The 27,988-nt window shown below is 44.1% G+C and overlaps 1 protein-coding gene across 5 annotated transcripts in view; it reads right to left on the reverse strand.

Moving 5' to 3' along the window:
- Positions 1-27,988, reverse strand: part of PDE2A (phosphodiesterase 2A) — a 791,783-nt gene that overhangs the window by 228,071 nt on the left and 535,724 nt on the right. For all 5 annotated transcript variants that reach the window (XM_073612615.1, XM_073612619.1, XM_073612616.1 and 2 more), the window contains one exon: positions 1,356-1,444. In XM_073612615.1, coding sequence (XP_073468716.1) covers positions 1,356-1,444 — 89 coding nt within the window. The remainder of the gene's footprint in view (positions 1-1,355; positions 1,445-27,988) is intronic.

Below are 27,988 nucleotides of genomic sequence, written 5' to 3' on the forward strand. Positions count from 1 at the left end.
CACACCTTTGTCTCCTAGCAAACGATTGGGGGATGTGTTTATACTTATGTGTATTGTAAGGTGTAAGTGAGGAGACGGCAAGTCTACCCTGAAAGGTCATATCTCTGAGTCACCAAGTCTGGGTAAATGATTACCTAGCTCATGTTAATTTATGTTTCTGGTTACAGGTGTATTGTTAGAGTAATATGAGCAGGAGGGGGAACCTCCTCTTCTACTGTATATAAGACTGTATTCTTGTTCTAATAAACAGTCCATGTTCAGCAACCAAACGAGTATTGTTTTATTATGTTTGCTGTGGTTCCTCCTCTGTAACCAAACATCTCCCTCTCTAGGGGCCATTGTGGACAATAGAGGGACAGGGGGATTTGGGTATGGGGACCATTGTGGAAAATAGAGAGACAGAGGGATTTAAGTCTATAGGAGAGACAATGGTGGCCAATAGAGTAACAGAGGGAATTGGGTCCAGATGAGTAACTACTGTGGATAATAGAGGGACAGGAGGATTTGAGTTCAAAGGAGGGACAATGGTGGATGACAGAGGGACAGAGAGTATTCGGGTACAGATGAGGAACCATTGTGAATAATTGAGGGGCAGAGGGATTTCAGTTTAGAAGACAGACAATGGTGGATGATAGAGAGACTGAGATATATGGCTACATTGTGGATACATTGTGGATGATAAGAGGAACAAGGGGGATTTGAGTCTCCAGAGGAAAAAACATTGTGAATGATAGAGGGATTTGGGTACAGAGAAGCAACAGCAGAGAAAGATAGAGAGGGACAGAGGAGTTTGGGTCCAGATGAGGAAGTATTGTGGATTATACAGGAACAGAGAGATTTGGGCCAAGAGGAGGAATCATTGTGGATGATAGAAGAACAGAGAGATGAGTGTACAGTGGAGGAACAATGGTGGAGGATAGAGGGACAGAACGATTTTGTTATCCAAGGAGAAACAATGGTGGATGATAGAGGGACAGAGCTCTTTGGGTATCCAAAGAGGAATAATGGGGGAGGATAGAGGGACAGAGCGATTTGGGTATCCAAGTAGGAACAATGGTGGATGATAGAGGAACAGAGCGCTTTGAGTATCTAAGGAGGAACAATGGTGAACGATAGAGGAACAGAGGGGGTCATTTGTGATCATTTTGGACGATGGAGGGACTGAGGTACTTGGGCCTAGAGAAGGGACAATGGTGGACAATATAAAAACAGAGGGATGTGGGTATGGGGGCCATTATGGAAAATAGAGTGACAGAGAGATTTGGGTCTAGAGGAGGAAAAATGGTAGACGATCGAGGGACAGAGGGATCTGGATTCAGAGGAGAAGTTACCAAATTAAAGTAAGAGGTTTGTACCTGAGTTTTCCTTCTTGAGGCAGCTCATGGTAGGGGTCATCGCACACCAGCCGTCCTTCCGAGTCCAGCAGATAAATGAAGGCATTGTCCTGAAACCAGAACACAGGAGACGCTGAGTAAAAGCCATTGCTACACCTGTACGTATGACGGACAATATCTGATGTTCTCATGGTATAAGGCAGTGATGGTGAACCTTGGCACCCCAGAAGTTTTGGAACTACATTTCCCATGATGCTCATGCACTCTGCAGTGTAGTTGAGCTTTATGGGAAATGTATTTCCAAAACATCTGGGGTGCCAAGGCTCGCCATCACTGGTATAAGGTATACTCACAGTTGGGAAATTATTCTTTTTACCCCATTTATATTGTCACTTCCTGATTAAACTTTTTTAAAGTTCCGTAGAATGACTGTGACTGTGATGGGGATATTAAAGTGTAAGCTTCTTGGGTGCAGAGACTGAGGTAACTGGCTCAATGTTCTCTGTAATGCACTGTGGTATATGTCACAGCTATAAAAATGTATAAAAAATAATAATAATAGTGTGTGTGTTGTGGGTAAGGGATATAAGAAATTGGGAATTTTCACATCTCCAAATTATTGGTGAAAAGTGGTGGTTTTTAAGGATGTAATGGGCTTTAAATTGCTCCTGGGGGTTAGGGGCTTTCAACTACCATGGACTTATTCTTGTGCCAAACAATACTAACCCTCAGGGCCGTCTTTGATAATGATTGGACCCTGGGCAAACATTTTCTTGGGCCCTCCTAAATCCACTTATCAGCTATTTGCGGGCAGTGTAGGCTCAAGGGGAAGCTGCCTTGGGCCCCACAACAATGACTGGGCCCGGGGCAGCTGCCCCTTTTGCCCTGTGTTAAAGACAGCCCTACTAACCCTAACATTAACTCTAACCCTTTGTTTATAAAGTCATATGGTCACCATGTCAGCATTGGCATATTGATCACATGACTTGGTTTATAAACAAAGGGTTAGGGTTAGAATTAAAATTCACTTTAGGGTTAGGGTTAATTTTAAAGTTGGCTATGTTTATTAGCAAAGCCTCAGATCACCATGATATGGATTTATTAAAGAATAAATCACATTTTTTCCAAGCTAACTGCTCCTAGGCAGTTTTAGTTAAAAAATTTAGTTAAATTACAAAAATCAGTAACTCAACTTTGCTAAATCACGTACAAATATAAGTAAAATAAAGATGTGATTTTCCTCTTCTATGTTGTCTTGGTTCTCATATGGAACCATCCTTCCTTTCCACACCCAGTTTCCGACCCTTTGTACAACATGTCAGTTGAAGCGAGAGTCGCGCTCCGTGCTTCGGAAGAAAGGTCACCCGGTTCACCTAGTTTTCTTCTCATTAATTATCTAGTTATATATTGGCCCCCATTGGTCTGTGTTACAAGTTCCACTCCGCTACATGTCCTGAAATATCCTTTCCCGTTTTAGAAATCGTCACCATGGTAACATCACAAATCGCTGTACCTCCGACACCCCAATTATGAGTAAACCGTCTGTGTTTTCCCCACCCCTGGGGACCCTTCCTCCTTCTGTGTCACTCGGCCTGCTGGGTGCCGTACACCCGGATCTATAGGGCAAAGGCCAAGTCAAAGGGGATTCGCGGAAATGCCATTTATTTCTGAGCAAGGTGAACCAACTGGATGGAGGAGACACAGAACGGGGGATATTTATAAAACCTTTCTTTTCGTTTGGAAATCTGTCACTTATTTTATTTTAACTGCAGTTTCAGGAAAGATATATTTTTTGTATGCATTTTGCAAAATAAATTGGTGCCCAATTAGCAGCCCACCAGTTGCATGTGGCTTGAGTATGGCCGTCATGTCCTGGGCTGGAGTCAACCACCTGTTAGGTGCTTTTTGGGGAGCAATGAGATGCCAGGTTCCTGGAGCACTCCCTTTGTTCCAACACCTGGCATTGAAACAAAGCTGGTACTGTCGGATGGAGTGATCTCTACTCAATGGTACAAGTATAGTCCTGGCTGGATGGGGAGAGAAAGACAGAGCAGCGTAGGAGTGTATGATCGACTGGGTTACCACTGACCACCAATTTTGGAGGATTACATTTTACAGCCTTGACCATCAATGGGGATATTCACATAATTCTGTTATTGACCATCAATGTGGGGGGGTTAAAAAATACTGCCAGTGACCACTGGTGTTATTAATTACAGTCACTTCAGTAATGCTGAGGGTTATTATTGCAACTAACAAAATATACTTGCAAATATATAGTGAAAAATAATAATCAGCCATAACATATTGAAAGAAAAGTTCAATCATGAATTCAGCAAACACTGTGACAATGTGAACTGGATATCCAAATGTGTTCAGTGTTCCTCCGCCCATAGAAATAAGCCGCTCACCTCACGGCCAGGACCTCTGCATTACCAGTAAGGTCAAAGCAAGCCAGATTCCCTCAAGGGATAATGGCTCCAGTGATCACTCGATGACTCTTCCCTAACACCCAGATAAGGGCACACCGATCCTCAGAAGCACCTGATACGGTGGGTATAGAAAATAATCAGCCCCTTTTAAAATAATCACATTTAATCACAGATAGGCAGCACTGGTGGGCACAGATAGGCGGCACGGATAGGCGGCACTGATGAGCGGGACTGATGGGCATTGATAGGTGGCATTGATGGGCAGCAGTGATGAGCACTGATGGGCAGCAGTGATGGGCATTGATGGGCAGCACTGATAACCAGCACTGACTGGCATCACTAATGGCCACTGATTGCTGGCACTTGTGGGCACTGATTGCTGGCACTTGTGGGCACTGATTGCTGGCACTTGTGGGCACTGGTTGGCACTGATTGCTGGCAGCAGTGGGCAATCATTGCTGGCACTGGTGGGCACTTAATTGTAATCAGGGCACTGATGATCAGTGCCCTGATTACATACCTAGCTGTCCCCTGTGAGGAGATGCCGCTGATCGGCTCACCTCTCACCACACTCTGTCAGTGTGAGGTGAGCAGCGCCGATTACCGGCATCTCCGTGTTTACATGTGACCGGCTGTAATTGGACACAGCCGATCACATGGGTAAAGAGCCATGGCAGCGGCTCTTTACACAGATCAGGGTCGCGCCGTGTCCTAGCAGCATGGCGCGGGCGCGATCACCGCGCTGCGTGCCCCCCGGGGGGCGCGTGAGGGTGGTCGTTCTGGGAAGCCGTCATATGACGTCCAACCAGAACGAGAGCCACACCACCCAGCCGTCATTTGACGGTGGGAGGGCGGCAAGTGGTTAATAATAATAATAGTAAAAGGTAAACAGAGCAAAGTAGTCAATCATAGCCAGAGTTCAGTAACCGGAACGGATAGTCAGACAAGCCAGGATGTCAGGGAGCCAGAGATCAGCGTACTTCAGGACAGGCCAGGAAATCAGGAAACCAGAGAATCAGTGTAGTGGAACAGCAAGCAGGATCAGGAACTAGAAAGGGATGTCAGCCAAGCGACTCTTCAACAGGTAGACAGGAGAGAGTCTCTGGATGTGTTGACCAAGGCAAAGGCAGAGGTGATCTGAACAGAACAGCTAAAGTAACCAGCAGGACTGACAAACAGTTTATCATCAACAGGTGAGTCACTGTGGAAAGATTTAGAGCTGGCAATTAACCAACAGCTGAGCGGCCTGCTCTGAGAAGGAAGGGCTGAGCCCAGCCCTGATGGTACCCCCTCCTCAATGACACCTCCCCCTCAGAGAACCACCAGGTTTGAGGGGAAAACATCTATGGAAAGCACAGAGGTGGACAGGGGCATGTACGTCCAAGGATGAGACCCAAGAGAGTTCCTCCGGACCGTACCCTTTCCACAAAACCTATGGGAGTCAACAATGGACTGTACTTCATACTTCATGTCTCTCAACTTGTACTGGGTGAGGACATGGCACTGAGGTGGTGAAGCGATTGCAGACCAAAGGTTTTAATAAGGACACATGGAATACATTTGAGATACACAAATTGGAAGGAAGGTCTAAATCGCAAACCACTGGGTTAATCCTGCAGAGAATATGGAAAGGCCCAATAAACCGAGGAGCCAACTTCAGTGAGGGAACACGGAGCCGGAGGTTGCAAGATGACAGCCAGACCCTGTCCTCAACCCGGTAGGAAGGCACAGGCAGGCGTCTGCGGTCAGCATGCAGTCTGTACCTATCATTGGCATGTTGCAAGGCCTCCTGAACTTGTACCCAAGTGGCACAAAGACCACAGAGATGCTCCTCTAATGCAGGATTGCTCTGCGGAACAAACGAGTCAGGCAGCATGGATGTTTGGAAATCATAGTTTGCCATAAACGGGGACAATCGGGAAGCAGACTTCAAGGCACTATTGTCAGCAAACCCCGCCCACGGTAAGAGGTCTGACCTATTGTTATGATGGTCAGAAATATAGCAACGTAGAAACTGCTCCAAGGACTGGTTGGCTCGTTCTGCCCCATTAGACTGCGGGTGATACACAGAGGAGAAAGAAAGCTGAATTCCCAACTGTGCACAAAAGGCTCGCCAGAACTGGGACACAAACTGACTTCCCCTGTCTGAGACAATCACCTTGGGTAGCCCATGTAAGCGAGAGATCTCCAAAGCAAAATTGGAAGCCAGTTTCTTAGATGTGGGCAACTTCTTAAGTGGAATACAATGAGACATCTTCGAGAACCGATCAACCACCATAAGGATAACTGTGTTGCCCTGAGAGTTGGGTAACTCCACAATGAAATCCATGGACAGGTGGGTCCAAGGCCACTCTCCATTGGGTATGGGTTGTTGGAGGCCCACTGGAAGGTGTTGTGGTGTCTTACTCTGAGCACACACGGAAATAGCAGCTACGAAGGCGGCTACATCAGCACGTATACTAGGCCACCAAAATTGTTGGGAAATGACCCAAAAGAGTTGATTCTTCCCAGGGTGGCCAGGAGCCTTGGGAGAATGGTAAGTCTGGAGCACAGCAGTACGGAGACTCTCTGGGACAAAGAAGCGGTCACAAGGTTTCTCAGGAAGAGCGTGGACCTGAGCAGCAAGAATTTTGTCACCCAAAGGAGAAGTGAGACTGGTGCGAACCGTAGCCAGAATACGATCAGGAGGAATCACAGGAACAGGAACCGATTCCACCTTGGAAGAAGCGTCAGCTCTTACATTCTTAGTACCGGGTAAGAATGAGACATTGTAATTGAAACTTGACAAGAAAAGAGCCCATCGCGCCCTTCTGGGAGAGAGGCTGACAGCTGTTCACGTGGTAAGGGTCGGGATCGACTCCTTACTTCCGATCTGTGATCAGCTGAATCTCATAGACTTACTGATCACTGAGCGAGCCGCACGTGCCCTGCAGGGGGCGCGCAGGCCACTCGAGCATGGGAGGACGTCTATTGATACTCTCCCGGCAAAGTAGGTCCGCGCTGTAGACGTCATTCGGCTATGGCGTGGACGGGAAGGGGTTATTAAACGGATCTGGAGCTAAACAAAACAAATTTTTCCATCATGCACATATCTAATAATCTTGAAAAAAATCATGACATAACCAAACATGAAATGTATTGGGAATGAGTAAAAACCTGTATAAAATATAAAATAGATTAATAATACAAAATCAATAGATATTATTCTAAAAACCGCCAAATCTCCACTACAACTTAATTAGTGGCGGAGTAATGGAATCTTACAATACAAGCTACTGAACAAAAAAACAACCAGAGGCAAGGAATATGGAAACATGCAAGGTTTTCATTCATTCTGGATACATTGTATCATTATTATTTCCGATATATTACAAGAAAAGATACATTTGATGCTTTTATGAATTTTGCTATGCTTTTCGTGTTTGTATGTGAGCTGATATTGATTGGACCAGTATAGGATTTTATGTTTATGTCGACTCCCTTTCTAAGGCAGAGGAGCGGTAAACAAAGGTGCAATGTTTTTGTGTTTTTAGTTTTTTATGTGAGATGATTGGACCAATATAGGATTTTTTGTACTATTTTTTATGTTTGTTTTGTAGACCTGGAGAAAGGGGAGATTTTTTTTTTCTGAGCTGTTATCCTTACAGTGCCTCCGAAAAGTATTCACAGTGCTTCACTTTTTCTACATTTTGTTATGTTATGGACTTATTCCAAAATGGAATACATTCATTAATTTCCTCAAAATTCTACAAAACAATACCCCATAATGACAACGTGAAAGAAGTTTGTTTGAAATCTTTGCAAATTTATTAAAAATAAAAAAGGAAAAAAATTCCCCATGTACATAAGAATTCACAGCCTTTGCTCAATACTTTGGTGAAGCTCCTTTGGCACCAATTACAGCCTCAAGTCTTGTTGAGTATGATGCTACAAGCTTGGCACACCTATTTTTAAGCATTTTCTCCCATTCTTCTTTGCAGAACCTCTCAAGCTCCATCAGGTTGGATGGGGGCATCGGTGCACAGCCATTTTCAGGTCTCTCCAGACATGTTCAATCGGGTTCAAGGCTGGGCCACTCAAGGACATTCACAGAGTTGTCCCATAGCTACTCCTTTGTTATCCTGGCTGTGTGCTTAGGGTCATTGTCCTGTTGGAAGATGAACCGTCACCCCAGTCTAAGGTCCAGAGTGCTCTGGAGCAGGTTTTTATCAAGAATGTCTTTGTACATTGCTGCATTAATCTTTCCCTCGATCCTGACTAGTCTCCCAGTTCCTGCCGCTGAAAAACATCCCCACAGCATGTTGCTGCTACCACCATGCTTTACTGTAGGGATGGTATGGGCCAGGTTATAAGCGGTGCCTAGTTTCCTCCAGACATGACGCTTACCATTCAGGCCGAAGAGTTCAATCTGTGTTTCATCAGACCAGAGAATTTTGTTCCTCATGGTCTGAGAGACCTTCAGGTGCCTTTTGGCAAACTCCAGGTGGGCTGTCATGTGACTTTTACTGAGGAGTGGCTTTCCTATGGCCACTCTACCATACAGGCCTGATTGGTGGAGTGCTGCAGAGATGGTTGTTCTTCTGGAAGGTTCTCCTCTCTCCATAGAGAAAAGCTGGAGCTCTGTCAGAGAGACCATCAGGTTCTTGGTCACCTCCCTGACTAAGACCCTTCTCTCTTGATCACTCAGTTTGGCCAAGCGCCCCACTCTAGGAAGAGTCCTGGTGGTTGCAAATGTCTTCGGTTTACGGGTTTACGGATGATGGGGGCCAATGTGCTCATTGGGACCTTCAATGCTGCTGCTGTTTCTGTCCCCTTCCCCAGATCTGTGCCTCTATACAATCCTGTCTCTGAGGTCTACAGACAATTCCTTGGACTTCGTGGCTTGGTTTGTGCTCTGACATGCACGGTTAACTGTGGGACCTTATATAGACAGGTGTGTGCCTTTCCAAATCATGTCCAATCAACTGAATTTACCACAGGTGGACTCCAATCAAGTTGTAGAAACATCTTAAGGATGATCAGTGGAAACAGGAGGCACCTGAGCTCAATTCTGACCAAAGACTGTGAATACTTTTGTACATGGGATTTTTTTTGTTTTTTTATTTTTAATAAATTTGCAAATAATTCAAACAAACTTATTTTATGTTGTCGTTATGGGGGTATTGTTTGCAGAATTTTGAAGAAAATAATGAATTTAATCCATTTTGGAATAAGGCTGTAACATAACAAAATGTGGAAAAAGTGAAGCACTGTGAATACTTTCCGGATGCACTGTATGTTATTAATCAATTTTAAAAATTTGAATACACTGGTCTCAATATGTCTGACTGCTTCTGTTTAGCACTGCCTGCAGACACTAGTATATCACTACAGCACCATCTATTGTTTCGGAGTGCATAGTACATGCTGTTGCCCTTCCAACGTGTTTCAGGGGTTAAACAAAAAAAAAAATCTCCTCTCTTTTTCAGGGCTACAAAACAGACATAAAACAATGGGTATATAAATATAAAACCCCATATTGGTCCAATCAATATAAACATACATACAAACACAAAAATCATAAAAATAGCAGAAAAAAAAGCAAAATTCATAATAATTAGAAAAAAATATATATATAAAAAGAATAAATAATATATAAAAAGAAAAAAATTAAAATGTATTCAGATCATGAAATATTTTCTTGTAAAATACCAGACATAATAATGATACTAAGTATTGAGAGTGTACAAAAACTACAGATCATGTTTCCATATTCCTTGTCTCTGGTTGTTTTATTGTTCAGTAGTTTGTTTCATAAGATTCTATTACCCTACAGCTAATTAGCCTGTAGTGGAGAGTTTGTAGCCAGGTGATGGTCTACAGCTATATGTACTCTCTCCCTGTACTGAGATACTGATGTTATGCTGCACCATTCTTCTCTGACCAGAAGGGGGAGAGCTAAAGCTGAACAAGCCCATAGACTTCTATGCAGAGCACTGAGAATGCTGGGATTAGTAGTCTGAGATGGCAGCCATGTAATGGCTACACCACAGATCCCAATGTACACTGGAGGAGTGGAGAGAGGATTTTTATTAACTACAGTGCTGTTGCTACACTAGCAACAGCGCTGAAAGCTGAAAAGTGCTTACTGGGCACTTTTCAGCTTTCAACGCTGTTGCACTTTAAATGACAATTGCGCGGTCACGCAACACTTTACCCAAACCAAATTTTTATCATTTTTTTCAAACAAATCACAGCATCTGCACCGCTGCCAGAGGGAAGCCACTAACCCTCTGCTTCCCACCCCTCATCGTTGGAGTCATTCAGGGAGAGACTGAGCATACACAGCAGCATGCCAGGGACTGGTGAGAGGGCTATCCACCCCTTTATTGGCACTGCTAACAGGGACTGAGAGCTGAACACCAAGTGTACCCAATCCATACTGCATGCAATACTGCACTCTCTACCTGTCAGGGCCTGGACTTGGACCAGGGACCTCTGCTGTGTCTGGCAATGACACTCCTTGCCGAGCTACCTGAGAAGCTGGACAGCACCCTGTCTGATAACCCATTGGATAACCCTGCCTTGTGCCTTGACTTCTGCTGAACCTTGAACTCTTTACTCCTCCATGAACTTCCTGAATTAGGCCATGTCTTTTTGCTAGACTATTGCTCTATTGCTACTTGTAATCGACCTTGGCTTGTGACCCCGGGCTACGAGACTCTTCTGCTGCACCGACCTTGGCTTGTGATCCCTGACTACGAAACTCTTCTCCTGCACCGACCTTGGCTTGTGACCCCTAACTACAAAACACTTCTCCTGCATCGACCTTGGCTTGTTGTGACCCCCGACTACGAAACTCTTCTCCTGCACCGACCTTGGCTTGTGACCCCCGACTTTGAAACTCTTCTCCTGCACCGACCTAGGCTTGTGACCCCCGATTTCGAAACTCTTCTCTTGCACCGACCTTGGCTTGTGACCCCCGACTTCGAAACTCTTCTCCTGCACCGACCTTGGCTTGTGACCCCTAACTACAAAACTCTTCTCCTGCACTGACCTTGGCTTGTTGTGACCCCCGACTATGAAACTCTTCTCCTGCACCGACCTCGGCTTGTGACTCTGTCACGGATCATCTGTCTAGCGGTTCAGACAATTCAACCTCTTAAGAACTGAGGACTGTGCTTAGCCTGACGTTTTTGGCCATTGGTCTCCACCGACTGCACTTATTTCAAACCTAGACTGCATCTATACCAATCATACCAATATCTTTTACCACATCTGAACCACATCTACCTTGCACCTGTGTCGAGACCATACATTACCTATACTGTACCTATACTGCATGCAGGATATCTGGGACTTTTGTTAAGTGCAAAGACGCTCTTAAAGGGCCCCAACGATAGCCGCCAAAAGAACATCTGAAAGGACTGCCCCTCCCGTAATAATTATTCTGCAAGTCCCCTTTTTTTCCCCTGCCCCCTCTGCTAGCATCCTCCTTTACTTTTGGACAGTGCATACCCAGTTTGTCTAGGAGTTGTATCGCCACCTTACATGCGCTCTGGCAGTATGGTAGATTAAACGTTACCACTGCTTACTGCTGCACTTGACGTGGCCTTGCTACTGTTTATGCTGATCTGGACGCCAAATGTCATTGTATGCCTAGTCCTTATTGTTCATCACTTTAAATGCTAAATTGTGTTATTACCATTGTAAATCCACTTTATGCTTGCCTAGTTACCAACCATATTGGGTGAAAATATATTACGTTTGCAGTTACCACCTGGTTTGCTGCCTGCTTTCTTTGAAATAGCACTACTACTGGGTACAAAGTATTACTTTCAGAAATTTTGTGTGATATTGTATGTTTGTATACTCAACCTGGTGTGTCAGAGGGGTTGAGGTTCTAGGGGAAGAACAGAGAACCCATCCTATCCAGCAGCTCCTACGGGAGTAGCGCTACATTTTGTATTTTACATGGTTTTTTTATTAACCTCTTCGGACCGCCGCACGCCGATATACGTCCTAACTTTGAAGAGAAATATCGTTGTTGTGGCAGCAGCTAGCTGCCATAATCCCGGTATCCTCTTCTTCGGCCGGCATCATCCTCCCGCCACACTCCAGTACCCTCCGCCGCTTACCGGAGCCGTCGGCAGCGGCGGAGGTGATCAGATGTTCCTCCTTCCTTGGCATGGAGCTGAGTGAGGGGAAGATGGCCCCCACCCGTCTCTATACCATTGCAGGGCGGAAACGACGTCAAAACATCACTTCCGCCCATAGCTCTTAAAGGGCTATTTTTTTTTCTAATTTTTTTTTTTTTTAAATGACAATTTTTTTTATTGCATTTTAGTATAAATATGAGATTTGAGGTCTTTTTGATCCCAGATCTCATATTTAGGAGGTCCTGTCATGCTTTTTTTCTATTACAAGGGATGTTTACATTCCTTGTAATAGGAATAAAAGTGACAGAATTTAAAAAAAAATAAAAAAGTGTAAAAATAAAAAAATAAAAGGTAAAATAAATAAGAAAAAAATTTTTTAAAGTGCCCCGCCCTGCCAAGCTCGCGCGCAGAAGCGAACGCATACGTGAGTAGCGCCCGCATATGTGTTCAAACCACACATGTGAGGTATCGCCACAATCGGTAGAGCGAGAGCAATAATTCTAGCCCTAGACCTCCGCTGTAACTCAAAACATGCAACCTGTAGAATTTTTTTAAACGTCGCCTATGGAGATTTTTAAGGGTAAAAGTTTGTCGCCATTGCACGAGCGGGCGCAATTTTGAAGCGTGACATGTTGGGTATCAATTTACTCGGCGTTAAACATTATATTTCACAATATAAAAAAAATTGGGCTAACTTTACTGTTGTCTTATTTTTAATAAAAAAAAAGTGCACTTGTAAGACCTCTGCGCAAATACGGTGTGACATAAAGTATTGCAACGACCGCCATTTTATTCTCTAGGCCAGTGATGGCAAACCTTGGCACCCCAGATGTTTTGGAACTACATTTCCCATGATGCTCATCTACACTGCAGAGTGCATAAGTATCATGGGAAATGTAGTTCCAAAACATCTGGGGTGCCAAGGTTCACCATCACTGCTCTAGGGTGTTAGGAAAAAAAATGTATAATGTTTGGGAGTTTTAAGTAATTTTCTAGCAAAAAAAAAATGTTTTTAACTTGTAAACAACAAATCTCAAAAAGAGGCTCGGTCCTATACATTTCATGATTATTATGCCATGATTATTATTTTTCAAGAAGAGATTTCATCAGGTTGCTCTGAACAGGTTTTCAATCTTTTTCTTCGTAAAACGATTTCTGTTATTATTTTTGGTATTTTATTTAGTTACAGCATATATGACTTTATATTGATTGGACCAAAATAGGATTTTATATTTACCCATTTTTATGTCTGTTTTGTATCCCTGAGGAAGGGGGAGATGTTTTTAGCCCACGAACACACATTTGATGTTTTATGTTGTGAATCAATACCAATATTCAAAGAATTTGGACTCTGTGACCTTTTGTTTTTTTCTCTCTCTCTCATTAGACTTTGTATACACAGATCCTCAACTCTGGGTTCCCTTTATAAGGCAACTTTAGAGGAGCTGAAGGAGGAATTTATTAATCAAGCTGATTAATCATAAAACATCGGTCTCAGTCTTTGTCACGGCTCCTGTTTAGCATAGCTGTGTGACTTTATCGATAATTGCCCCTCCCCCCTCACTGTCTCTGTGTCTGGTGCTGATACTTTGAATTAGATTTAAAAAAAAAAATTAATTCAACAATATATTTCAAAAAATGGGATGCCAGTTATTGAGGGTGTCCACACATTCCTTCATTTATATCCAAAAGAAAACATAGGCTAAAAAATAAAATAAAACAACAAAAATATAGGCTGTTCAGGAGTATAAAATGTGCCAATCATAATACCATATCAACACAAGCAAGTACACTGTACATTGTATACTTTCTATACAATAACAGAATAAAAAGATTGACAATCTGTAGTGCTTCTAAAGAGATAGTTAATATTTCCCGAAAGTACAATGCTCCTGTTCATACGTTCTTTATTTTTAATATTCCCTAAATAGAGTTAAAATAATATTCATAGAGGTCATTAATGGTTCATATCCAGCCTTTTGGCCATCATTTGCTTCACAGCTAATCATCATGAAGATCTAAATGGCAGATAGAATAAAGGACATCAAATACATGAAAGACCTCACCAGCTGCTTCAAGGGGAGCGATGACAGAATCTGCACCATCTGGTTTTACTGGTTGGACTTTACTACTACAGAGGTATTCAGGCTCTACTGGAACCCATGAGAAATCTAAATACCTCACTTAGTACAGGACTTCCGAAGTATTAGGGGCAACTCCCGTTTTTTTTTTTAGCACCTTCCTCTACTTGTCCTCTCCATATCGCCACTAATCCCACCCCATCCTACACTCCCTCCTCTGTTTCCTCTGCCCATACCCCCTCTGCCCCACTCTTGTCCTTCTAGTACCCATAGCCTCCATCCTCAACCCATTGCTTCCCTCCCCAATACATTGCCTCTATCTTCAACCCATCTCTTTCCTCCCTAACCCGCTGCATTCATCCCCAACCCATTTCCTCCCTCCTTTGCCAACCCACTGCTTCATTCCCCAATTCATAGCTTCCCTCCCAAACCAACTGCCTCCCAACCCATTTCCTTCATTCCCAATCCTTTGCTTTTAACCCCAACCCATAAGCTGAACAGAAGGGGGGAACTAATGCGCAAAGCCAAAGTGAACAGAAAAATAAAGAAATAAGAGAAGCTGCCAAACATATTTAGCGTCTGTTTCACTTTTTTGCACTTTATGTGATTTTTTTTCCATTTATGCAACTTTTTTCACTTTATGCGATTTTTCTAATTTTTTTCAATTTTTTCACTTTTATACACTTTAAGAGTTTCATTGGATTTATGTATTATTATTGGATCCTTACATCATTATTATTTTGCTAGTTTTTCACATGTCACATTAAAGAATTGCCACTAGTCATATGTTTAGCCACATTATTTGTGCTAGTTGCTCATACTATTTATGCACTTTAGTTAGCGCCACATATTTCTTATAACTACAACCCCAACCCATTGTTTCACCTCCCCAACCCATTGCCCCCATTCCCAATCCATTGCTTCCATCTCCAACCCATTTCTTCCTTACCTAACACATTGTTTACATGTCCAACACATTGCTTCTCTCTCCAACACGTTATCCCCAACCCACTGTTTCCTTCTTCAACCCATAGCTTCCCTCCCAAACCAACTGCCTCCCTCCTGACCCATTACTCCCATTTACAACCCATTGCTTCCACTCCCAACCCATCTCTTCCCTCCCTAACCCACTGCATCCATCCCCGACCCATTTCCTTCCTCCTTCCCCAACCTACTGTTTTTTCCTCCAACTCATAGCTTCCCTCCCAAACCAACTGCCTCCCTCCCTGACCCATTTCCTTCATTCCCAATCCTTTGCTTCCAACCCCAACCCATTGTTTCACCTCCCCAACCCATTGCTCCCATTCCCAATCCATTGATTCCATCTCCAACCCATTTCTTCCCTCCCCAACCCATTGTTTACATGTCCAATACATTGCTTCTCTCTCCAACCCATTTTCCCCAACCCACTGTTTCCTTCTCCAACCCATAGCTTCCCTCCCAAACCAACTGCCTCCCTCCCGACCCATTACCCCCATTCCCAGCCCATTGCTTCCCTCCCTAACCCATTACCTCCATTCCAAACTCATCTCTTCCTTCTCCAACTCATTTCTTCCCTCCCCAAGCCATTGTTTACATGTCCAACCTATTGCTTCTCTGCCCAACCCATTGGCCACAATCCCCAACCCACTGTTTCCTTTTCCAACCCATAGCTTCCTTCCCAAACTAACTGCCTTCCTCCATGCTTCTTGACCCATTGCCTCCAGTCCCAATCCATTGCTTTCCTCCCCAACCCACTGCATCAATTCACAATCTATCGCTGCCCTCCCAAGCCCATTGCTTCCATCCCCAACCAATTTTTCCTTCCCCAATCTAATTCTTCCCTCTACAACCAATTGCCTCCATTCCCAACCCATTGCTTTACTCCCCAACCCATTGCCTTCATCTCCAACCCATTTTTTCTTTCCCAAAGCCATTGTCTCCATCCCCAACACATTTCTTCCTTACTCAACCCATTGCCCCATCTGCAACCCATTGCATCTCTAAGGTTCTACACCTCCAGTTAAAGTTTACAGGTGTACAGCAGCTACAGCTATTAATTTTATTATTACATTTTTTTCACTGATCACTTTCAGCACGAGTATATTTATATTAAAGTCTAAAGTCTCTTAATTTTGGATGGAGTAGTTTTTTTAATTTGGGGGGATTTTACTTCACTATCAGCTTTTCTGACACAACAAGTGAGAGAATGTCATAAAAGTGAGGGAAATGCCCTCTTAGCCAATTGCCACAAGAACAAGTGTCCCCATTGGAAGATTTTCCCTCTGTTCCTGATCTGGTATTGAATCAAAATTTTGGTTTCTACCTCAAGGGTTCTTGGCACTCAAGAAAACTCCATCCAAAGTTAAAAAAAAAGTTTTAAAATACATTTTAACTTCTTAATAAGCACCAAAGAGATCATCAGATTTATTGCACTATGGCCCCCTGCTCTTCCCAACCCATCCTGTCCCCCTTCTACCCCTCCCTCCCCCACTTCCACGATCCCTCCTCTGCACATACCCTCTCCACCCCACCCTTTTTCTTCCCCTTACCTCACAGGGTCCACCCTTCTCTCCCTTTCCCTCTTGGTCCTTACCAATCTATCCCATGGAATACCCCCAATACCCAGAACTCCAACACTGAGACACCCCCCCCTAACACACACACTCTACTGATTCCCTCAAGGTGTTATCTCCATCCCATTACTTATATCTCTAACACATTCCTTACCTCCTCAACCCACATCCTCCATCCTCAACCTATTGCCCCCATTCCCAACCCATTGCCTCCATCCCCAACCTGTTGCTTCCATTTCCAACCCATTGCCTCCATCCCCAACCCACTGCCTCCAAGTCCATCCCATTGCCTCCATTTCCAAACCATCGCTTCTATCTCCAACCCATTACTTTTTTATCTCCAACTCATTGCTCCCCCCAAGTCCATTGCCTCAATCCCCAAACCATTGCCTCCATCCCCAACCCATTGCCTTAATTTCCATTCCATTGTCTCTATTTCCAACACATTGCTTCTATTTCCAACCCATTACTTCTATTTTTATCCTCAACCCATTGCTCCCCCGCCATGTTTATTGCTTCCCTCCCCAATCCATTGCTTTCATCTCCAACCCATTACCTCCATCCCCAACCCACTGCCTCCATTTCCAATCCCTGCCTCCATTTCCAACCCATTGCTTCTATCTCCAACCCATTACTATTTTATTCCCATCCAATTGCCCCCCCCCCCCCCAAGTCCATTGCTTTCCTCCCTAATCCATTGCTTCCATTCCAAAGCCATTGCATCCACCCTCTCTAAGGTGCTACCCTCCTCCCACTTATAGTTTAAAGCCAGAAAATGTATTTTTATTTTATTTATTAATTAATCAGATAAAATAGAAAAGCATGCAAAACTGAAGATTTTTTTCACTGCCTATTACTCAGTGATAGCAATGAAAATGATGAAATCAAATAAGAGTTCTACACTGTGTCTGCCTGCTTGCTCTGTGCGGCAGTAGAAAAACTGTTTACAGCCTTTCTGTCGAAATAAGCCCGGTAGGGATTGAAGATAATTCCACAATACAAAGAAATAATGACATATATGGGAGGAATAAATATTGTGCCGGTGTTATTGATGCATCCACAGAAGACGGATATCCGTGCGGATATTTCTGGTTGTCTTCTGTGGATGTCACTTAGTGGAGACCGGTCAGACTGTGTACAGAATAAAAACCGACTGACAGTTTTATAATAATGCCATATTCTTCTTATCATCGTCATATTTATAATGTGTAAGAAGATAAAAATGTTATTTTAGTTTTTCATTTATTTTATTCTGTGAAGGTCTGTGTGAATACAATGTGACAATTGTGTCCCCCCATCTCCTACCTACAATCCTCTATTGGCTCCCCGAGTCCAGTCCAACTGCCTGCAGTGTGACAGTTATTCCTAATGTCCCCCACAGTCACACACTATTATTATTATACATTTATATAGCTCTAACATATACCGCAGTGCTGTACAGAGAACACTGAGCCACTACAGATGACTGGCTCTGTACCAGAGGAGCTTACACTCTAATGTCTGAAGACCTTCTACAGAGGGGCTAAAGCTTCATGCTTGTGAATGGTTGGATCGGACGGCCTTCTAAGGTTGACTCGAGTGTGCGTCAGGGGTGTCCTTTGAGTTCTCTACTATACACATTTACAATCGATCCCTTCATCAGGAGGTTAGAAATCGGCCATTGTGCAGAGTGCCTTTGGACATTCCTGGTGAGCCCCCTCTGAGAGTCGTGGCCTATGCTGATGATGTGTCTGTTTTCATCCCTAGGACAGAGGAGGTGGTCTCTGTGATGAAGCAGTATGCTGAGGCATTTGGCTCAAAAACCACTCAGTATAAAAGTGAGGTTTTCTGGATGGGAGAGCCAGGCGATGGCTTCGAGCTTCCGCACACAATCTCAGAGCCCTGGCAGCAAATTAAAGTTTTACGCATCAAATTTGGTCCCGGTGATTATGGCCTAACAAATTGGGAAAGCAGGCTACATGATGCTGATGCCAAGGTTGCCAGCTGGAAGGATTGGAAACTCTCTTGCAAGGAAAGGATTGACCTGTTTAAAACGTACCTGATCCCGGTATTTCTGTATGTCAGCTTTGTCTGTGTTTTGCCAGTGTCTCTCTATGTGAAGATCTACAGCTGTTTCTTCCAGCTGTTATGGGGGAACAAACTCAATCTCATTAAGAGGTCTGTAACCTACCGATGGGTGGCCTAGGTATGGTCAATCCGGTGGCATTCTTTTCTCTGATGTTTTTGAAACATAATTTTGCTAACATTCTGGCAGAGGAACTGCCAGGGTGGGTTGGTATTTTTCAGTCCTGGTTTAAGCCTTTTCTGGGGAGCTGGGAGAATTGTGGGCCAGTGAAAAGCCTGAGGATCTGACATGGTGAGCTCCTGGCTTATGTTGCCCCTTGTCTGAAAATGCTTCGGCAGTGGCGAGTGATGGCGGAGGAAATGAAGTCTCTTCCTAGGAAGGCCCTGGAGAGGAGGGTTGTTGAATCTGCCTTTAGCAAACCACTGGCCTTGGGGGATTACCCAGGCCCTGTTATGAGGGAGGGTCTGCATTTGATTAATTTGGCGATAATCCCTTTAAAGTTTCGGGATTTGGCCTGGCGCTTGTTCCATGGCAGACTATATGTGAAGGGCAACCTGAAGCATTGCTGTGCGGAGAACCGTGGTTGTCCAAGAGTAGAGTGTGGTGGGGTGGAGGAGACAATGGACCATTTCTTGCTTCAGTGCCCCTTCAATTTAGAAGTCTATAGGGCGGGTGGGTGTTGCTCTGGGTATCCCTTTCCTTTCCCGCTTGAGTTATGCGGAGTGATCATACGGGTCTTTTGAGACGCATTGGGATTTTGATTTTGAGACACTTTTTCTAGTTAGCTTAGTAGTCCGTTACCTCACATGAAATGCACGGTGACAAGTTCTTCTTGTCGAGGTGGTGGTGCACAACATTCTGGGTGAGGTTGGGAAGTTTCAGAGTCTTGAGAAGGACAGGTGGCAGCCAGGGGCCTGGACAAAGGCGTGGAGGAATGTCAGGTCCCCAAAACTACTGTGTCATTCTCTGGGTGTGCGGCTTTCCTTTCTGTCCTTTCATGCCCCCTAGATTTTTACAAGATCAGATTTTTGAAAAAAGGCTGCATGCATAGGATCAATGTTTAATCATCTCGTAGCCTGAGGGTATGTTTAGGTGGAGATTAGGGCTTTGTTGTGGTGCATTATAATAATAATATTAATATTAACATATATCTTGGTTTGTATATTTAGTTCTGTTAGGCTGGGGTCAGACTTGAAACAGATGCGGCCGATGGCAGGGGTCCGGTGCGTCCCTGTTCTCCGTTTTAGGGACGAATCAGGCCCGAATTTTTGTCTGAATTTGGACCTGAAATGCAGCTAAATGCACACAGGACCCCTTCGCAGCCTCTCTGGAGACGAGTGAACCGGCTCCATAGAGAGCCGGTCACAATCTCCTGTCATGCAAATTAGATACCCGCATCCAATTTGCACTAGTGTGAACCCAGCCTTTATGTTTTTTCTGGCAAAAAAGCCAGTTAGTTTTTTATGATGCAGTAAGCTACTTTTGTTTGTTTATATATAATTGTATTTATTCTGTTTATATGTAAATATGATTGTATTATGTTGTATGTTTGTAAGATTTTTAATAAACAAAAATGTACTCTCTAATGTCCCCCCACAGTCACACACTATTATTATTATACATTTATATAGCTCTGACATACACCGCAGTGCTGTACAGAGAACTCCCCCCAGACTCCAGTCTTTATCCATAGATTGCAGTAGGTCTCAGCAGATGTTCCTGTCTCCTCTATGACACACACACACATTTGATCCCAATTTCACGCTCAATAAAGCTCCGGTAGAAGAGCGTGGTGTCACTGGGAATAGCACTTAACATGTTTTCTTGTCTTTGTGTTTTCCCGCTGGGTTTGGGATAAGCAGAACTAGTGAGCTCCAATCAGAACTGATTACTCAGACAGGAGAGGTGCAAAGAGCAGGGGATTATGGGAGAAAGTTCTGAGAGTAGCTGTGACGGTTCATAAACTTTATCCTCCAGATGTAGGTTCTTTTGTAGGGTGATATATAAAGGCGTATAGAGAGGTATGGTGGTGTATGGAGGTGTATAGAGATCTTTGGTGTATATGGAGGTGTATGGAGATGTATGGTGGTATATGGAGTTGTATAGAAATGTATGGTGGTATATGGAGGTGTATGGAGATGTATGGTGGTATATGGGGGTGCATGGTGGTACATAGAGGTGTATGGTGCGGTATGGTGATAAATGGAGGTGTATGGAGAGGTATGGTGGTATATGGAGGTGTATGGAGGTGTATGGAGATGTATGGTGATAAATGGAGGTGTAAAGGGAGGTCTGGTGGTATATGGAGGTGTATGGAGATGATTGGTGGTATATGGAGGTGTATGACAATGTATAGTGGTTTATGGAGGTGTATGGATGTGTATGGATGTGTATGGAGGTGTATGAAGTTGTAAGGTGATGTATGACATTACATGGAAGTGTATGTAAAGTTTGAAGGTGTATGAAGATGTATGGAGTTGTATTAAGATGTATGGCATTGTATGGCAGTCTATGGAGGAGTACGGTGATGTATGGAGATTCATGACATTGTATGGTGAAGTATGGAGGTGTATGGGGGTGTATGGAGGTGTGTGGTGATGTATGTCATTATATGACAATGTATAATGGTATATGGAGGTCTAGGGAAGTGAATGGCAGTGCATGGAGGTGTATGACAGTGCATGGAAGTGTACATAAAGTTTGGAGGTGTATGAAGATGTATGGAGGTGTATGAAGATGTATGGCATTGCATGGAGGTCTATGGAGGTATATGGTAATGAATGGATGTTTATGGCATTGTATGGTGGTGTATGGAGGTACAGTATCTCACAAAAGTGAGTACACCCCTCACATTTTTGTAAATATTTTATTCTATCTCTTCATGTGACAACACTGAAGAAATGACACTTTGCTACAATGTAAAGTAGTGAGTGTACAGCTTGTATAACAGTGTAAATTTGCTGTCCCCTCAAAATAACTCAACACACAGCCATTAATGTCTAAACCGCTGGCAACAAAAGTGAGTACACCCCTAAGTGAAAATGTCCAAATTGGGCCCAAAGTCTCAATATTTTGTGTGGCCACCATTATTTTCCAGCACTGCCTTAACCCTCTTGGGCATGGAGTTCACCAGAGCTTCACAGGTTGCCACTGGAGTCCTCTTCCCCTCCTCCATGACGACATCACGGAGCTGGTGGATGTTAGAGACCTAGCGCTCCTCCGCCTTCCATTTGAGGATGCCCCACAGATGCTCAATAGGGTTTAGGTCTGGAGACATGCCTGGCCAGTCCATCACCTTTACCCTCAGCTTCTTTAGCAAGGCAGTGGTCATCTTGGAGGTGTGTTTGGGGTCAATATCATGTTGGAATACTGCCCTGTGACCCAGTCTCTGAAGGGAGGGGATCATGATCTGCTTCAGTATGTCACAGTACATGTTACAGCACTTATACAGCCCCAGACCATGACACTCCCACCACCATACTTGACTGTAGACAAGACACACTTGTCTTTGTTCTCCTCACCTGGTTGCTGCCACACACGCTTGTCACCATCTGAACCAAATAAGTTTATCTTGGTCACATCAGACCACAGGACATGGTTCCAGTATTCCATGTCCTTAGTCTGCTTGTCTTCAGCAAACTCTTTGCAGGCTTTCTTGTGCATCATCTTTAGAAGAGGCTTCCTTCTGGGACGACAGCCATGCAGACCAATTTGTTGCAGTTTGTGGCGTATGGTCTGAGCACTGACAGGCTGACCCCCCCACCCCTTCAACCTCTGCAGCAATGCTGGCAGTACTCATACGTCTATTTCTCAAAGACAACCTCTGGATATGATGCTGAGCACGTGACCTCAACTTCTTTGGTGGACCATGGTGAGGCCTGTTCTGAGTGGAACCTGTCCTGTTAAACCGCTGTATGGTCTTGGCCACCATGCTGCAGCTCAGTTTCAGGGTCTTGGCAATCTTCTTATAGCCTAGGCCATCTTTATGTAGAACAACAATTCTTTTTTTCAGATCCTCAGAGAGTTCTTTGCCATGAGGTGCCATGTTGAACTTCCAGTGACCAGTATGAGAGAGTGAGAGCGATAACACCAGATTTAACACACCTGCTCCCCATTCACACCTGAGACCTTGTAACACTAACCAGTCACATGACACCGGGGAGGGAAAATGGCTAATTGGGCCAATTTGGACATTTTCACTTAGGGGTGTACTCACTTTTGTTGCCAGCGGTTTAGACATTAATGGCTGTGTGTTGAGTTATTTTGAGGGGACAGAAAATTTACACTGTTATACAAGCTGTACACTCACTACTTTACATTGTAGCAAAGTGTCATTTCTTCAGTGTTGTCACATGAAAAGATAGAAGAAAATATTTACAAAAATGTGAGGGGTGTACTCACTTTTGTGAGATACTGTATATGATGGTGAATGGCAGTGTATGGTGGTGTACTCAGTTGTGATGGTGTATGGAGGTGTTTAGAGATGTATTGAGTTGTATGACGATGGATGATGGCATACATTGGTGTATCGTGGTGTATGTTGATGCATATAGGTGTATGGAGGTGTTTTGAAATATATTGAGGGGTATGTTGACATGTGGAGCTGTATGGAGGTCTATAGAGGTGGTCTATGGAGATGTATGGCATATCTCCCAACTTTCTGAAATGGGAATGAGGGACACCTATAAGCAAAAGTATGTAGGCATAGGACACACCCCCTTTCACGCCCCCTTAAAGGAGAATTAAATAACAACAATTATTAGTAAAACCCACAAGTGCTTTTTTTTTTTAATCACTACTATTCCTTTATATTGGCTTTTGAAATTTACAAAGGCAGCAATTTAGACATTGTGTGAAAGGTTTAGCGCTGGGAAACACTTTTTGATAGATAAAAAGTGCATTTTATATACAACTATATAGATCACACCAACATGAGGGACAATTAAGGAGGAAAGAGGGACTTTGTTCCGAATGAGGGACAGTCCCTCAAAATCAGGGACAGTTGGAAGTTATGGTATGGAGCTCTATGCCGGTGTATGGAGGTCTATAGAGGTGGTCTATGAAGATATATGGAGCTCTATGCCGAGGTATGGAGGTCTATAGAGGTGGTCTATGGAGATGTATGGAGCTCTATGCCGATGTATGGAGGCCTATAGAGGTGGTCTATGGAGATGTATGGAGCTCTTTGCCGATGTATGGAGGTCTATAGAGGTGGTCTATGAAGATATATGGAGCTCTATGCCGAGGTATGGAGGTCTATAGAGGTGGTCTATGGAGATGTATGGAGCTCTATGCCGATGTATGGAGGCCTATAGAGGTGGTCTATGGAGATGTATGGAGCTCTTTGCCGATGTATGGAGGTCTATAGAGGTGGTCTATGGAGATGTATGGAGCTCTTTGCCAATGTATGGAGGTCTATAGAGGTGGTCTATGGAGATGTATGGAGCTCTATGCCGATGTATGGAGGTCTATAGAGGTGGTCTATGGAGATGTATGGAGCTCTATGCCGATGTATGGAGGTCTATAGAGGTGGTCTATGGAGATGTATGGAGCTCTATGCCGATGTTTGAAGGTCTATAGAGGTGGTCTATGGAGATGTATGGAGCTCTATGCCGATGTATGGAGGTCTATAGAGGTGGTCTATGGAGATGTATGGAGCTCTATGCCGATGTATGGAGGTCTATAGAGGTCGTCTATGGAGATGTATTGAGCTCTATGCCGATGTATGGAGGTCTATAGAGGTGGTCTATGGAGATGTATGGAGCTCTATGCCGATGAATGGAGGTCTATAGAGGGGGTCTATGGAGATGTTTGGAGCTCTATGCCGATGTATGGAGGTCTATAGAGGTGGTCTATGGAGATGTATGGAGCTCTATGCCGATGTATGGAGGTCTATAGAGGTGGTCTATGGAGATGTATGGAGCTCTATGCCGATGTATGGAGGTCTATAGAGGTGGTCTATGGAGATGTATGGAGCTCTATGCCGATGTATGGAGGTCTATAGAGGTGGTCTATAGAGATGTATGGAGCTCTATGCCGATGTATGGAGGTCTATAGTGGTATATGGCAATGTATGTTGAAGAACAGTGTATGTATAAAGGGGCAAGGCACTGCCAAACTAACCGTAGGGCACATTTATAAAAAGAGATATTTCTGGTCACAGATTCATCATTGACCCTAATTGGTTCCCATTAATAACGTTCAATAATTATCTAATTTATTGCAGCTTAAAAGTCCATAGATGAGAATGTTACCCCACATAGGGGCCCCCCACTTACACCCACCTCACCAGTGTGTGGCCCCCCCGAGGCAGCTCTTCAGAAGGTGATTTATAAAACAATGATATCCCTGGTGGACGTATCTTGCTGAGCGAGCATCAGGCAGCTAATTGCTTACTTGGCATGTACGCGGAGGGTGAACAATTGACGAGGATTACACGTCTTCTGGGGAAAGTTCTGAGAAACCAGAACCATGCAAACGCGCAGCGATCCTTTCCAGAGCGCCGGAGGAACACAGCGCTGTCAACACATCCTGAATTTGTAATTAGCCATGTGCCCTGCCGTACCTCTGCCGAGAGCCTGTGTCTGGTGGTGAGGGAATCCTGGGCCGGGGATAAGTGCTGAGATGGTGAGATGAACCCAACGCAGCGTCAGCCATCTCGCTTTCCACATGGTCGGGCCCATCTCTGGGGTCCCCACGGGAGCTTTGGCAGGAGATAGAGGAGCTTCTGTCAACTTGTTTGTGAAACACAAAGCCAGCGACTTTGGCGTCCCAGATTAAATGACTGCCGTGCCCTAGATTCCCAACTAGAACACGGCTTGTTGTTGCCTAATGCCTACTCTTCTTATAATTTCAAGAGCAAAATGTTGCAAGAGATGCGAGACTCGCTACGGGTTCTGAGCTGCAAAATATTTATTTCTAAGTCACCAGGCCCTGCAAAGGCCCTCCTTCTTCAGGGCTATGAACAAATTTGGGGCCGGGTCTACATCAATAATATAGACGTATTCACAGGTGAGCATATCTGCTGTAGATATATAAAAATAAAAAAAAACACTAACATTTTAAATTTATAAACTGACTAAGGTGTCCATTGGACGTGGCAGATCACTAATCAGGGTACAGAGCCCATGAAACTGCCTCTGCACCTTGTGATCACAAATGCAAATTAAAACTACAATGTGCAACCAAAGTTCTGTTTCCTCGCACACATTGATTGGTTGATCACACACTAATCGAGTGTTTCCTAACTGTGATTGGAAGCAACATTTTTTACAGTGTTCCTGATCACTAGCCACACCAGTACAAGTGTCACCAGACCAGTGCAAGCCACACAGTGTTCCTGATCACTAGCCACACCAGTACAAGTGTCACCAGACCAGTATAGTTAGCAACAGTGTTCCTGATCACTAGCCACACCATTCCCAGTGTAACCAGACCAGTGTAAGCCAGGAACAGTATTCTTGATCTCTAGTCACACCAGTCCTAGTGTCACCAGACCAGGGTAAGCCAGTAACTGTGTTCCTGATCACTAGCCACACCATTCCCAGTGTCACCAGACAAGTGTAAGCCAGGAAAAGTGTTCCTGATTAATAGCCACACCAGTCCTATTGTCACCAGACCAGTGTAAGCCAGCAACAGTGTTCCTGATCACTAGCCATACCAGTACAAGTGTCGCCAGACCAGTATAGTTCCTGATCACTAGCCACACTATCCCCAGTGTCACCAGACCAGTGTAAGGCAGCAACAGCATTACTGATCACTAGCCACACCATTCCCAGTGTCACCAGACCAGGGTAAGCCAGCAACGGTGTTCTTGATCTCTAGTCACACCAGTCCTAGTGTCACCAGACAAGCGTAAGCCAGTAAAAGTGTTCCTCATCACTAGCCACACCATTACCAGTGTCACCAGACCAGTGTAAGTCAGCAACTGTGTTCCTGATCACTAGTCAGACCAGTAAAAGTGTCACCAGACCAGTATAGTCAGAAACAGTGTTCCTGATCACTAGCCACGCTATTCCCAGTGTCACCAGACCAGTGTAAGGCAACCCAAACACGAATCATGTATCATAGGTGAACATTACAGTACACTGTTTTTGGCTGCTCTATTGGAATGAGATGTGGTGAGTGTGGAGGACATTGGAGTACAGGGACCTCATTGTCCAGTGGTGAGATGATTGGAGCTTTGTGACATGGTGCATTATCCTGCTGGAAGGAGCCATCAGAAGATGGGGACACTGTAGTCATAAAGGGATGGACATGGTCAGCAACAATACTCAGGTAGGCCGTGGTGTTTAATCGATGCTCAATTGGTACTAAGGGGCCCAAAGTGTGCCAAGAAAATATCCCCCCCACCATTACACCCCCACCACCAGCCTGAACCGGTGATACAAGGCAGGATGGATCCATGCGCCAAATTCTGACCCCATCATCTGAAATAGAGACTCATCAGACCAGGCAACGTTTTTTCCAATCTTCTATTGTCCAATTTTGGTGACCCTGTGCCAATTGTAGCCTCAGTTTCCTGTTCTTAGCTGACATGAGTCGCACCCGGTGTGGTCTTCTGCTGCTGTAGCACATCTGCTTCAAGGTTGGATGTGTTGTGCATTCAGAGATGGTATTCTGCCTTGGATGTAACAAGTGGTTATTTGAGTTATTGTTGCCTTTCTATTATCTGGAACCAGTCTGCCTATTCTCCTCTGACATCAACAAGGCATTTTCCTCCACACAACTGCCGCTCACTGGATATTTTCTCTTTTTCCCACCATTCTCTGTAAACCCGAGAGATGGTTGTGTGTGAAAATCCCAGAAATACTCAGACCGGCCCGTCTGGAACCAACAACCATGCCACGTTCAAAGTCACCTAAATCCCCTTTCTTCCCCATTCCGATGCTCGGTTTGAACGTCAGCAAGTCGTCTTCACCACGTCTAGATGCCTAAATGCATTGAGTTGCTGCCAGGTGATTGGCTGATTAGCAATTTGTGTTACCAAGAAATTGAACAGGTGTACCTAATAAAGTGGACGGTGAGTGGATATGATAATATCATTATAGAAGAGAAGATGATAAACATAAGGTCAAAAAATTCCTCATAGGCAGTACACAGAGTCTTCTACAATCTAAAAACATATCCAATTCATAATTGAATAACCAATCAATACGAATTAATTGACAATAAAAAATAAATTTGCTTGGTATGTGTATCGGCATTCGCACAAAAGTCGCCAATACCCTTCCTAATGTTTCCAATATGTGTGAAATGTTATTTTCTCAAACTTTTCCCCTCGCAGGGTGAATGTAACATTCAGTTGGTGAATCCTCTTTATTCCAAAGTTGTCAAGTTGAATGCAATTAGAAAGTGTTAGCTAATATTCAATACGTTGTATC

Source organism: Aquarana catesbeiana, linkage group LG02 (assembly GCF_042186555.1).
Source record: "Aquarana catesbeiana isolate 2022-GZ linkage group LG02, ASM4218655v1, whole genome shotgun sequence".
Lineage (NCBI taxonomy): Eukaryota > Metazoa > Chordata > Amphibia > Anura > Ranidae > Aquarana > Aquarana catesbeiana.